The sequence below is a fragment of the Mustela lutreola genome, chromosome 4 (genome assembly GCF_030435805.1).
Source record: "Mustela lutreola isolate mMusLut2 chromosome 4, mMusLut2.pri, whole genome shotgun sequence".
NCBI classification, from domain to species: domain Eukaryota; kingdom Metazoa; phylum Chordata; class Mammalia; order Carnivora; family Mustelidae; genus Mustela; species Mustela lutreola.
The window spans coordinates 143166128-143180289 of record NC_081293.1 but is presented as its reverse complement, the minus strand read 5'-3'; the positions used below and the strand labels follow the sequence as shown (position 1 = coordinate 143180289).

The window sequence follows — 14162 nt, the reverse complement described above, 5'->3', positions numbered from 1 at the left end:
TCCATTGTGTATATATACCACATCTTCTGGATCCATTCATCTGTTGATGGACATCTAGGTTCTTTCCATAGTTTGGCTATTGTGGACATTGCTGCTATAAACATTCGGGTGCATGTGTCCCTTTGGATCACTACATTTGTATCTTTAGGGTAAATACCCAATAGTGCAATTGCTGGGTCATAGGGCAGTTCTATTTTCAACATTTTGAGGAACCTCCATGCTGTTTTCCAGAGTGGCTGCACCAGCTTGCATTCCCACCAACAGTGTAGGAGGGTTCCCCTTTCTCCGCATCCTCGCCAGCATCTGTCATTTCCTGACTTGTTGATTTTAGCCATTCTGACTGGTGTGAGGTGATATCTCATTGTGGTTTTGATTTGTATTTCCCTGATGCCGAGTGATATGGAGCACTTTTTCATGTGTCTGTTCACCATCTGGATGTCTTCTTTGCAGAAATGTCTGTTCATGTCTTCTGCCCATTTCTTGATTGGATTATTTGTTCTTTGGGTGTTGAGTTTGCTAAGTTCTTTATAGATTCTGGACACTAGTCCTTTATCTGATATGTCGTTTGCAAATATCTTCTCCCATTCTGTCAGTTGTCTTTTGATTTTGTTAACTGTTTCCTTTGCTGTGCAAAAGCTTTTGATCTTGATGAAATCCCAGTAGTTCATTTTTTCCCTTGCTTCCCTTGCCTTTTGCGTTGTTCCTAGGAAGATGTTGCTGCGGCAGAGGTCGAAGAGGTTGCTGCCCATGTTCTCCTCAAGGATTTTGATGGATTCCTTTCGTACATTGAGATCCTTCATCCATTTTGAGTCTATTTTTGTGTGTGGTGTAAGGAAATGGTCCAATTTCATTTTTCTGCATGTGGCTGTCCAATTTTCCCAGCACCATTTATTGAAGAGGCTGTCTTTTTTCCATTGGACATTCTTTCCTGCTTTGTCGAAGATTAGTTGACCATAGATTTGAGGGTCTATTTCTGGGCTCTCTATTCTGTTCCATTGATCTATGTGTCTGTTTTTGTGCCAGTACCATGCTGTCTTGATGATGACAGCTTTGTAATAGAGCTTGAAGTCCGGAATTGTGATGCCACCAACGTTGGCTTTCTTTTTCAATATCCCTTTGGCTATTCGAGGTATTTTCTGGTTCCATATAAATTTTAGAATTATTTGTTCCATTTCTTTGAAAAAGATGGATGGTACTTTGATAGGAATTGCATTAAATGTGTAGATTGCTTTAGGTAGCATAGACATTTTCACAATATTTATTCTTCCAATCCAGGAGCATGGAACATTTTTCCATTTCTTTGTGTCTTCCTCAATTTCTTTCATGAGTACTTTATAGTTTTCTGAGCATATTTTCAGACCACAATGCTCTAAAGCTAGAACTCAACCACAAAAGGAAGTTTGGAAAGAACCCAAATACATGGAGACTAAACAGTATCCTTCTAAAGAATGAATGGGTCAACCGGGAAATTAAAGAAGAATTGAAAAAAATCATGGAAACAAATGATAATGAAAATACAACGGTTCAAAATCTGTGGGACACAACAAAGGCAGTCCTGAGAGGAAAATATATAGCGGTACAAGCCTTTCTCAAGAAACAAGAAAGGTCTCAGGTACACAACCTAACCCTACACCTAAAGGAGCTGGAGAAAGAACAAGAAAGAAACCCTAAGCCCAGCAGGAGAAGAGAAATCATAAAGATCAGAGCAGAAATCAATGAAATAGAAACCAAAAAAACAATAGAACAAATCAACGAAACTAGGAGCTGGTTCTTTGAAAGAATTAATAAAATTGATAAACCCCTGGCCCGACTTATCAAAAAGAAAAGAGAAAGGACCCAAATAAATAAAATCATGAATGAAAGAGGAGAGATCACAACTAACACCAAAGAAATACAAACTATTATAAGAACATACTATGAGCAACTCTACGGCAATAAATTTGACAATCTGGAAGAAATGGATGCATTCCTAGAAACATATAAACTACCACAACTGAACCAGGAAGAAATAGAAAGCCTGAACAGACCCATAACCAGTAAGGAGATTGAAACAGTCATTAAAAATCTCCAAACAAACAAAAGCCCAGGGCCAGACGGCTTCCCGGGGGAATTCTACCAAACATTTAAAGAAGAACTAATTCCTATTCTCCTGAAACTGTTCCAAAAAATAGAAATGGAAGGAAAACTTCCAAACTCATTTTATGAGGCCAGCATCACCTTGATCCCAAAACCAGACAAGGATCCCACCAAAAAAGAGAGCTATAGACCGATATCCTTGATGAACACAGATGCGAAAATACTCAACAAAATACTAGCCAATAGGATTCAACAGTACATTAAAAAGATTATTCACCACGACCAAGTGGGATCTATTCCAGGGCTGCAAGGTTGGTTCAACATCCGCAAATCAGTCAATGTGATACAACACATCAATAAAAGAAAGAACAAGAACCATATGATACTCTCAATAGATGCTGAAAAAGCATTTGACAAAGTACAACATCCCTTCCTGATCAAAACTCTTCAAAGTGTAGGGATAGAGGGCACATACCTCAATATCATCAAAGCCATCTATGAAAAACCCACCGCAAATATCATTCTCAATGGAGAAAAACTGAAAGCTTTTCCGCTAAGGTCAGGAACACGGCAGGGAAGTCCATTATCACCACTGCTATTCAACATCGTACTAGAGGTCCTAGCCTCAGCAATCAGACAACAAAAGGAAATTAAAGGCATCCAAATCGGCAAAGAAGAAGTCAAATTATCACTCTTCGCAGATGATATGATACTATATGTGGAAAACCCAAAAGACTCCACTCCAAAACTGCTAGAACTTATACAGGAATTCAGTAAAGTGTCAGGATATAAAATCAATGCACAGAAATCAGTTGCATTTCTCTACACCAACAGCAAGACAGAAGAAAGAGATATTAAGGAGTCAATCCCATTTACAATTGCATCCAAAACCATAAGATACCTAGGAATAAACCTAACCAAAGAGACACAGAATCTAGTTTCATTTTCTTAATGAAGATTTTTTTTGTCCCCATGCGTACAGGTAAACAGGCCAAAAAGCAGGCTATCAATTTTGTCATAATATATCTTATGGTATTTTAAATCAATCTTATTGTATATAATTAGTTTAAAATCTAAACTGCCTCTGGCCTTATTTGGAAGCTCATACTGAGATATAGCTAAGTCATTCCAATCCAGTGCAGTAAAAGCCAAAAGAGAAGGGAATGATGTTTCTATAGTGCTGAAAGAAAAATTACAGCCAACCTATAATATTATATAGCAAAAATAAAAGTGAAGTAAAAGGTATTGATACAGACTTCTACAGGAAGCTTCACATGTGATAGTGAAATGTTGAAAATTTTCTTTTGAAATTGAAAATGAGTTGGATATGCTATTATTTAACATTCTGCTACAAATAATCAATGGAGGAAGGAAAGAAAAAGAAATAAAAGGCATAAGGATTTGAAAGAAATTAATAGCTCAATTAAAAATTAGTTTATATTAATTAATAAATATAACTAATGAATTAATGAAAAAATCCAAAGAATTTAGTGGAAAATTTTTCAAATTAATAGATGAATTTGGGGAAAATTTTAGAAAAATGGCTATCAACTACATTTTTATGCACTAGCAAATAAGAAACTATATGCAATTGCAAAATACATTAAAAAGTAAGAAAAAGCAATCCTAAAAAATGAATAGACTGTGGGAATGTGGCAGCAGATTAAGAAGACCCTAGGCTCACCTTGTCTAAGAAATACAACAAGATAACTATCAAATCATCCAAAATACCCCAGAAATCAACCTGATGTCTGGCAGAAAAAACTCCACAAATAAAGGTAGAGAAGAGGCTTCGTCGAAGAAAGTAGGAAATGCAAAGATGCAGTTTAGAAGAAAAATGGTTGCTGATCCCTGTAGTGGGGAGGGAAACATCATGGAAGAGAAGGGTGAGAGACAAACTAACACACAGGGAAGTGTATAGGGAAAATAAATCCCATAGCAATTGGCTTGGAAACTGAGAGGGGTCAAATTTTATGTTTTTGCAATGAAAGGGGCTTAAAGCATAGACTTCTAAAGATCAGCAAGTTTGGTTCATTGGGGCATTGGTGCTGCTCTTTGGAAAAAAGGTAGGGCTGACAGCTTGAAGACATAAAGCCTGGAAACAGCAATCTGAAAATTGCCTAGGTCACACAGTAAGGAGGTTATTTGTTGTCCCAGATAGGCAGCATCCTTGGAGAGACCCCACTGGGAACAAAGAAACTGTCAGGTGCCATTTCCCTCCATTGCCCCTCAGTATAAGAACAGGACCACCTGAGAGAAGCAAAGACACTGGTTTTCCAACTTACTTAAACCAAGTCCTACCCCCCATGCTTTAGTGAGCCCCTCCTTCCAGCTTAGGTTGCCCCAGTCCCAGTGCTGTGGGCGTTCTGCATAGAAACCCAGCCAAAATCCTTACTCATACTACATCTCCCAACCAGAGAGTTTTGTGACATCTCATTTCTGGTGACACTGCTAACAGGTTTTACCTCCCAAGCACACTAGAGCACACCTGGTTAAAATACACCACATTCAGGCCAGGGACCATACACTGCCTATAACAGGCAAAGAAAACCTCTAGAGATGACTGGCCTGAAAGAAAATATGGCTAGAACAAAACAGCAGAGCACATGCAGCACACACTGGAGATATTTCTGGAAGTACTAGACCCTAGAGAACAAGGGGCACTACATGGCGGGGCACTACAGGACCCTCACTTTGTAAGCCCATTACCCTCAACAACAGGAGACATAGCTGACTTCTTTAAAAAAGAGAAATAGGCACAGAGACTTAGACAAATGAGAATACAGAAAAATTTGTCCCAAATGAAAGATAAGGACAAGGCCATGGCCAGAGATCTAAGTGAAACAGATATAAATATCATGGCTGTTGGGGTATTTAAAGCAATGATCATAATGCTACTTGCTGGACCAGAGAAAAGAGTGGAAGACACAACAGAAAAAAGAACCAGTCAGAGATGAACAGTGCAATAAATGAGATTAGGAACATGCTTGATGGAATGAACAACAGGCTGGAAGAAACAGAGGAACAAGACCTTAAAGACAGAATAATAGAAAGTAATCAAGCTGAACAAAGAGAGAAAAAAAATATGCAAAAGGAATTTAGACTTAGGGAACTCAATGACTTCATCAAATGTAATAACGTTAGCATTTTAGGAGTCCCAGAAGAAGAGAAAGAAAAGGAGGCAGAAAATGTATTTGAAGAGAAAGTATCTGAAAACTCCCCTAATCTGGGAAAGGAAACAGAAATCCAGATCCAAGAGGCACAGAGAACTCCCAGAAACAACAAAAGCAAGACACCAACAAACAAATACCAAGACATATAATTAAAATGGCAAAATGTAGTGGTAAAGAAATAATTTAAAAGCAACAAGAAAAAAGATAGTTACTTACAAGGGAAACCGCATTAGACTATCAGCAGATTTTTCAGCAGAAACTTTCCAGGCCAGAAGGGAGTTGCATGATATATTCAAAGTGCTGAATAGGAAAAATCCACAGCTGAGAATAATCTATCCAGAAAGGTTATCATTCAAAATAGAAGAAGAAATAAAGAGTTCCCCAGACAAAAACTAAAGGAGTTCATGACCTGTAAATCAGCCCTGCCAGAAATATTAAAGGGGATTCTTTGAGTGGAAAGGAAAGACCAACCCTGACAGTACTAAGGTAGGAAACACGAAAGTGGCAAAAATGAATATTTTTGTAAAATATCAGTTATGGACCACACACACACACACGTAAAATATGCCACCAAATACTTAAAATATCAGGAGGAGAGGAGTAAAGAAAGAATGCGTTCAAACTAAAATGGCCATCAACTTGACACAGATGATATAATATGTAAGAGAAATTATATACAAACCAAATGGTAACCACAAATCAAAAATCACTAATAAATATATAAATAAAAAGAAAGAGATCCAAATATATCACTAAAGAAAACTGGCAAACCATTAAACAGATAAGACAAGAAAGGATCAGAGAAAATCTTCAGGAAAAAAAAAACACAAAATAGGTAATAAAATGGCAATAAATACATATTTGTCAGTAATTACTTAAATTTAAATGGACTAAACACTCCAGGCAATAGACATAGAATGACAAAATAGTGACAAAATGGATTTTTAAAAGAGAGACTCATCTATAGGCTGTTTAGAAGAGACTCATTTCAGTCCTAAAAACACCTGAAGATGGAAGTGAGGAAATGGAGATACATTTATCCTGCAAATGAGTGTCAAAGGAAACCCTAAGTAGCTATACTTATACTGGAGAAAATAGACTTTAAATCAATATTTTAACAAGAGACAAAGAAGGGCCCTATGCAATAAAAATGGGATAATCCAACAAGAGATAACAATCATAAATACTTATGCACCCAACGTGAGAGCACCCAAATACATAAAATAGTTAAAGGCAGTAATTGATAAGAATATAATTATAGTAGGGGATTTTAATACCCCCACTTACATCAGTAGGTCATCTAAGTTTAAAATCCATTGAAACAGTGGCTTTGAATGACACACTGGACCAGATGGGTTTAACAGATGTATTCAGAACATTCCATCCTAAAACAGCACAATACACATTCTTTTCAAGTGCACATGGAGCATGTTCCAGAATAGATCACATATTAGGCTGCAAAACAAGCCACAAAACACTGAAAAAGATTAAAGTTGTAAGTTTTCTGACTACGATGCTATGAAACTAAAAGTCAACCACAAACCAAAAAAAAAAAAAAAATCTTAAAAGTACACAAATACATGGAGATTAAATAACATGTTAATAGACAATAGATAGATGGACCAGAAAATAAAAGAAGAAATCAAAAAGCACATGGAAAGAAATGAAAATGAAAACACAATGGTTCGAAACCTTTGGAATGAAACAATAGCAATCCTAAGAGAAAAGCTTATAGCAATACAAGCTTACCTCAGGAAGCAAGAAAATCTCAACTAAACAACTTAACACTTAAAAGAGCTAGAAAAGGAACAATAGATAAAGCCTAAAACCAGAAGAGGGAAGGAAATAATAAATATTAGAGCTGAAATAAATGATCTAGAAACTTAAAACAATAAAACAGATCAATGAAACCAGGAGCTGGTTCTTTGAAAAATCAATAAAATTGATAAACCTTTAACCAGGCTTATCAAGCAAAAAAGAGAAAGGATTCAAGTAAATAAAATTACAAATGAGAGAGGAGAAATAACAACAAAACCATAGAAATACATAAAATTATAAAAGAATATTATGAAAAACTGTATACCAACAAATTGGCCAACCTAGAAGAAATAGATAAATTCCTAGAAACATATAGCCTACCAAAATGGAAACAAGAAGAAATAGAAAATTTTTAATAGACTGATAACCAGAAAAGAAATGAAATCAATAATCAAAAAAACTGGAGAAAATAGACTTTAAATCAAATAACCAAACAAAACTCCAGGACTAGATGGCTTCTGAGGAGAATTCTACCAAACATTTAATGAAGAGTTAATACCTATTATTTTCAAACTATTCCAGAAGATAAAGGAGAAAGGAAAGCTTCCCAGCTCTTGCTATGAGGCCAGCATTACTCTGATGCCAAAATCAGATAAAGACCCCACCAAAAAAAAGAAGTACAGGCCAGTATCTCTGATGAACATAGATTCAAAAATCTTCAACAAAATAATGGAAATTGAATCCAATAATACATTCAAAAGATTGTTGCCTAGCATGAAGTGGGGTTTATTCCTGGGTGGCAAGGGTGGTTCAGTATTCACAAATTGATCAGCGTGATATATCACATCAGTAAGAGAAAGCATAAGAACCATATGATCATTTCAATAGATACAGAAAAAGCATTTGACAAAGTACATCTATTCAAGATAAAAACCCTCAATAAGATAGGAATAGAAGGAACATACTTCAACATCATTAACGCCATATACAGAAGACCCATAGCTAATGCAATCCTCAGTAGAGCAAAACAGAGCTTTTCATGTAAGGTCAGGAATAAGACAAGGATGTCCACTCTCACCACTTCTATTCAATGCAGTACTGGAAGTCCTAGCCACAGCAATCAGACAACAAAAAGAAATAAAAAGCCTCCAAATTGTTAAGGAAGAAGTAAAACTTTCACTATTTGCAGATGATGTAATACTGTGTATAGAAAATCCTAGACTCCACCAAAAAACGTATTCAGTAAAGTCAAAGATATAAAATTAATATACAGAAATCTGTTGCATTTCTATACACCAATAATGAAGCAGCAGAAAGAGAAATTAGGAAAACAGTTCCATTTACAACTGCATCAAAAATAATAAAGTACGGAGGAATAAACCTAACCAAGAGATTAGAGACCTGTATTGTGAAAACTGTAAAACATTGATGAAAGGAATTGAAGATAACACAAAGAAATGGAAAGATATTCTATGCTCATGGATTAGAAAAATTAATATTGTTAAGATGTTGACTCAAAGCAATCTGTGCATTCACTGCAATCCCTGTCAGAATACCAATAGCTTTTTTTCTTTTTTAATAGAACTAGAACAAAAAATTCTCAAATTTATATGGAGCCACAAAAAACCATGAAGAGCCAAAGCAGTCTTGAAAAGCAAAGCTGGGGGCATCACAATTCTGGACTTCATGTTATATTACAAAGCTTTAGTGATCCAAATAGTATGGTACTGGCACAAAAATAGACACATAAATCAATAAAAACCCAGAAATAAGTCTACAATTATATGGTCAATTATTCTTCAACAAAGCATGAAAGAATATCCAATGGGGAAAAAACAGTCTGTCTCTTCAGTAGATGGTGTTGGAAAAACTGGTCAGCTATATGCAAAAGAATGAAACCAGACCACTCTCTTACACCAAAAATAAATTCAAAATAGATTAAAAACCTAAATGTAAGACTGAAACTATAAAAATCCTGAAAGAGAAATCACTTTTCTGACATCGGCCATAGCAACTTTTTTCTAGCTAAGTCCCTTGAAGCAAGGGAAGTAATACCAAAAATAAACTGTTAGCACTACATCAAAATAAAAAGCTTCTGCACACGGGAGCACTTGGGTGCTTCAGTCATTAAGCATCTGCCTTTGGCCAGGTCACCATCCCAGGGTCCTTGGATCAAGCACCGCATTGGGCTCCCTGCTTGGCAGGAAGCCTGCTTCTCCCTCCCACTCCCCCTGCTTGTGTTCCCTCTGTCTCTCTCTCTCTCTCTCTGTGTGTGTCAAATAAATAAATAAATAAAATCTTAGAAAAATAAAAAAGCTTCTGCACGCAAAGGAATAATCAACAAAATTAAAAGTCACCTATGGAATGGGAGAATATATTTGCAAATGATATATCCCATAAAGGGTTAGTATACAAAATACATAAAGAACTTACAAAACACAACACTCAAGAAACAAATAATCCAATTTAAAAATGGGCAGAAGACATGAACAGGTATTTCTCTAAAGACATCCAGTTAGCCAACAGACACATGAAAATATGCTTATCATCACTTGTCGTCAGGGAAATGAGGATCAAAACTGCAATGTGATACCACTCATACCTATCAGAATGGCTAAAATCAACATCAGAAACAGCAGCTGTTGATGGGGATGTGAGAAAAAGGAATCCTCTTGCATTGTTGATAGGAATGCAAACTGGTGCTGCCTCTGTGGAAAAACAGTAATCGCAGTACTAGGTATTTAACCAATGAATACAAAAATGCTAATTCAGAGTGATACATGCACCCCTATGTTTACAGCAGCATTATGTACAACAACCAAGATATGGAAGCTGCTCAGGAAGTGTCCATTGATTGATGAATAGATAAGGAAGATGAGATATATAGATATATATATAGATATATAGATATATAATTTATAATATATATTTATATATAATTTATAATATATATTTTATATATGATGTATAATATTATATTATATTTGTTGGTATATATATGCATATATATACATATATGTGTGTATATATATAGCATATATAGATTAGAATATTATTCCCACATTTTAAAAAAATGAAATCTCGCCATTTGCAACAACATGGATAGAATATGTGAAATGCTAAGTGAAATAAGTCAATCATAGACAAATACCATATAATTTTACTATTATGTGAAATTAAGAAACAAACAAATGAGCAAAGCAAATAAAAGAGAGAGGAAGTTAAAGCAAGAAACAGACTCTTAATTATAGAGATAACAGTTAGTTACCAAAGAGGATGCATGAAATAGGTGATGGAGATTAAGGAGCACACTTGTGATGAGCCCCAGGTGACGTGTGGAGTTGTCAAATCACAATATCGTACCCATGAAACTAATACAACACTGTAGGTTAACTGAGATTAAAATAAAAACTTTGAAGAAATGAGTAAAAAATCTCTTTAAAACATGATCAAACTATTGAAATATTATGAAAAATAACTAAAGAACTAAATAAATGGAGAGATAACTATATCCATAGATTAGAATGCTCAGTATTATAAAGATTATGACTTCTCACCAAATTTATTTATATATTTAATACAGTTGAAATTAACATTGTAAGAAATTTCTTCCTGGAATTTGGTAGGTTCTTTCTAAGATATATGTATATGGAAATGCAAAGGCCCTATCATAGCCAACACAGTCCTGAGGTTTAAAAAAAAAAAAAAAAAAAAACGCAGTAGTTGCTCTACTGGCTGTCAAGACTTATTATAAAGCTACAGTAAGTAGACATGCTTTACTGGCACAAAGATTAGAACAGAATTTAGAAACAGATCTATTCATTTATATAGACTTGATTTGTGAAAAAGGTGTCCCTGCAGAGCTGTGGGAAAAGGCTGTCTTTTCAATAAATGGTCTTGGAAACATTGGATTTCCACATAGAAATAAGAAAAATAAACTTGACAAATATTTCACACCATAAAAAGTTAATTCTGGGGTCAGCGCTTATGGATTTAAAAGTGAGTGGAAAACTAATATAGATTCCAACAAATAGCATAGTAACATATCTCTATAACCTTAGAGTAGGTAATAATATCAAATGGTACACAAAAATCCCTAGTCATAAAGATAAAAGTGATTAATTAGGCTGTAATTAACATTAGGAAAATCAATTCTTCAACAGTTTACTCTCATTAAGACAGTAAAAAATAAAACCCTCAAATAGAAAATGCCATTTGCAAATTTTGTGAATAGCAAACACCTTTTATCCCAAATGACTAAAAGTATTGACAATCCCTATTGAAATGTTCACACACTGAAGGGAGAATTTATATTGTGATACCTAATTTGAAAGACTGAAAATTTTACTAAATTTGAACATGTAAAAGAATGTTTGGACAGCATTTTTTATGATAAACAAATGCTGCCAACAATCCAAATGTCCTTTAAGAAGTGAATGGATACATGGATATTGGTATATTTACACAATGGAACACTCTACAACAGTGAAAAGAATGAACTGCTACTACATGCAACATCATAGGTGTATCTCATTAACAAGAGTAAATGAAAGATGTTAGGTACAAAAAGTGGTGTACAATATAATCCCATCTGTTAAGAGTAAAAAAAAAAATTCAATTATTTTAAAGAATTTATGCTAATGTGGTAAAATATTAATTTAAAAAGGATATGGTGGGATGCCTGGGTGGCTCAGTCGGTTAAGCCACTGCTTTCAGCTCAGGTCATTATCCCAGGGTCTTGGGATCAAGTCCAACATCTGGCTCCTTGCTTGGTGGGGAGCCTGCTTCTCTCTCTGCCTCTGCCTGCCACTCTGCCTGCTTGTGTGTTCCCCCCACGGCCCCTCCCAACAAATAAATAAAATAAAAATAAAATAAAATCTTTTAAAAAAAAAAGATTTAAAAAGGATATGATTACCATTAAAAGGTAGCTATTCTTTCCCAGGTAGAAGGAAGGTGGAAATATTGAGGAGGAAAGAGTTATCTTTGGCGATGCTGACATTGAGTGGTAGTTACAAGATTGTTTATTTGTTGAAAGTCATCAAACTGCGTATTTTTTTAATTGTTTTTTTTCAGTGTTCCAAAATTCATTCTTTATGCACCTCACCCAGTGCTCCATGCAATACGTGCCCTCCATAATAGCCACCACTAGTCTCACCCAGCCCCCCAGCCCCCTCCCCTCCAACACCCTCCGAGTCCACAGTCTCTCATACTTCTACTCCCTTTTCGATTTCCCCCAACTCCCTTCTCCTCTCCATCTCCCAATGTCCTCTGTGTTATTCCTTATGCTCCACAAGTAAGCGAAACCACGTGATAATTGACTCTCTCTGCTTAAATTATTCACTCCGCATAATATCCTCCAGCCCCATCCACGTTGATGCAAAAGTTGGGTATTCATCCTTTCTGATGGAGGCATAATACTCCATTGTATATATGGACCATATCTTCTTTATCCAGAATTTTTTTTCTGTCAGAAATTCCCCAGATATTGATTAAAAAAAAAAAACTAGTTTATACTAACTATATAGCATTATTTGAGAAGGTAAAAATTTTTAATATTTTATTCACAGAAAGATAAGTCATGTTACTTGAATGCAAACAAATCATAAACCATTACCCTGTTTTAACTGAGTTTAAAGTACTTCATAAAAAGTGTTTGCTTTTTTGTCTAAAAATATTATATTCAATTTTAAAGAAACAGCCATAATTATTAGATGCAGAAAAAATACTTGAGTTAAATAAATATATTACTTTAGATTTTCTTTATATTTCTCTTTATACCTCTATTTCTAAATTAAGTAAATAATATATCTGTTTTATGACATTAATTCAAGAATATTTTAATTAGAAAATTCACCTGTCATAACAGTAGTATTTATCTGTTACAAAAACATTTATCCAAGAAATATTAGATGAATATATATGAAGTTTATTTTAAGCTGATAAAGTAGCTATTCATTCCTGTTATTACAAGATAATTTATAAATGTTTATCTTTACATGACATCAAATACTCTTTCAGATACATAAAAAACATGCTTATTGGGGCACCTGGATGGCTCAGTGGTTTGGGCTGCTGCCTTCGGCTTGGGTCATGATCTCAGGGTCCTGGGATCGAGCCCCGCGTCGGGCTCCCTGCTCCGCAGGAAGCCTGCTTCCCTCTCTCTCTCTCTCTCTCTCTCTCTCTGCCTGCCTCTCTGCCTACTTGTGATCTCTGTCTGTCAAATAAATAAATAAAATCTTAAAAAAAAAATGCTTATTTAACTTAGAGTTTGAATTTTAAGAATACCATATGTACAAAAATATTCGTCACAAAATAATTTTTTAAATGTCTATAATTATTCTACCCATCATATAGGCATAATTACATATAATCCATTTTCCCAATATTTCAGAAATTGACAATTCATGATATTAGAGTGACTAACTGTATTAGTCCTCCTTACAAGTCATTTTTTACGTGAATGAAGTATAATGCTATTAGGTGAGTGACAGGAGTCTTGTCTACCTTAAATCCTAGAAATTTAGTTGTTTAGTATTTTATTAGTTGAAAGTATGCTTCACCCTAACTCATCAAAGCTCAAACTGAGCAGTACATTGATGAAGAACAGATTTTCTTTTAAAAGATGCATTTTATTTCTCAGTTTAATGGCTGTTTTCAAACAGCTTCAGAGGCACATGCTCTTCAAATACATTAAAATTCTGTGTATTTCTTGAGAATTAAAAGAAATGTGTATCACTGTATCAGCTATAACATGTAAACATATGAAGAGTGTGTTTAAAGCTAATACACATTTATGACATTTATTTCAGACCTAAGGCGGCTGTTCTGGAAACTTTCCGTTGCTTGGTATTCCTAATGTTGTATAAATTCGGTCATCTGAAGCCTTTCATTCCCTCTTTGTCATTTGCTTTTGAGGTAAGACATTTGTTTTAGGAGGCTATAGTGTGATTATACATCTATTGCATATTTAATCCATTAATTCAATAATGCTTTTGTTTATTTTGTGACTAGTACTTGTGGGAAACTTAACCTATCCACTTACTTACCATACCATATTAATTGTGTCACCTGGTGCCAGTTAATACTGTTGAGTTTCAGCTTTCTGGTTTTTAAATTTGCATTGATACCATTAACTTCATAGAATTGTTGGACAAG

General features: G+C 34.9%; 1 protein-coding gene across 3 annotated transcripts in view; it reads left to right on the top strand.

The window, feature by feature from the left end:
- Positions 1-14162, top strand: part of AGMO (alkylglycerol monooxygenase) — a 358966-nt gene that overhangs the window by 194736 nt on the left and 150068 nt on the right. For all 3 annotated transcript variants that reach the window (XM_059171270.1, XM_059171268.1, XM_059171269.1), the window contains one exon: positions 13817-13922. In XM_059171270.1, the coding sequence (XP_059027253.1) occupies positions 13817-13922 (106 nt within the window). The remainder of the gene's footprint in view (positions 1-13816; positions 13923-14162) is intronic.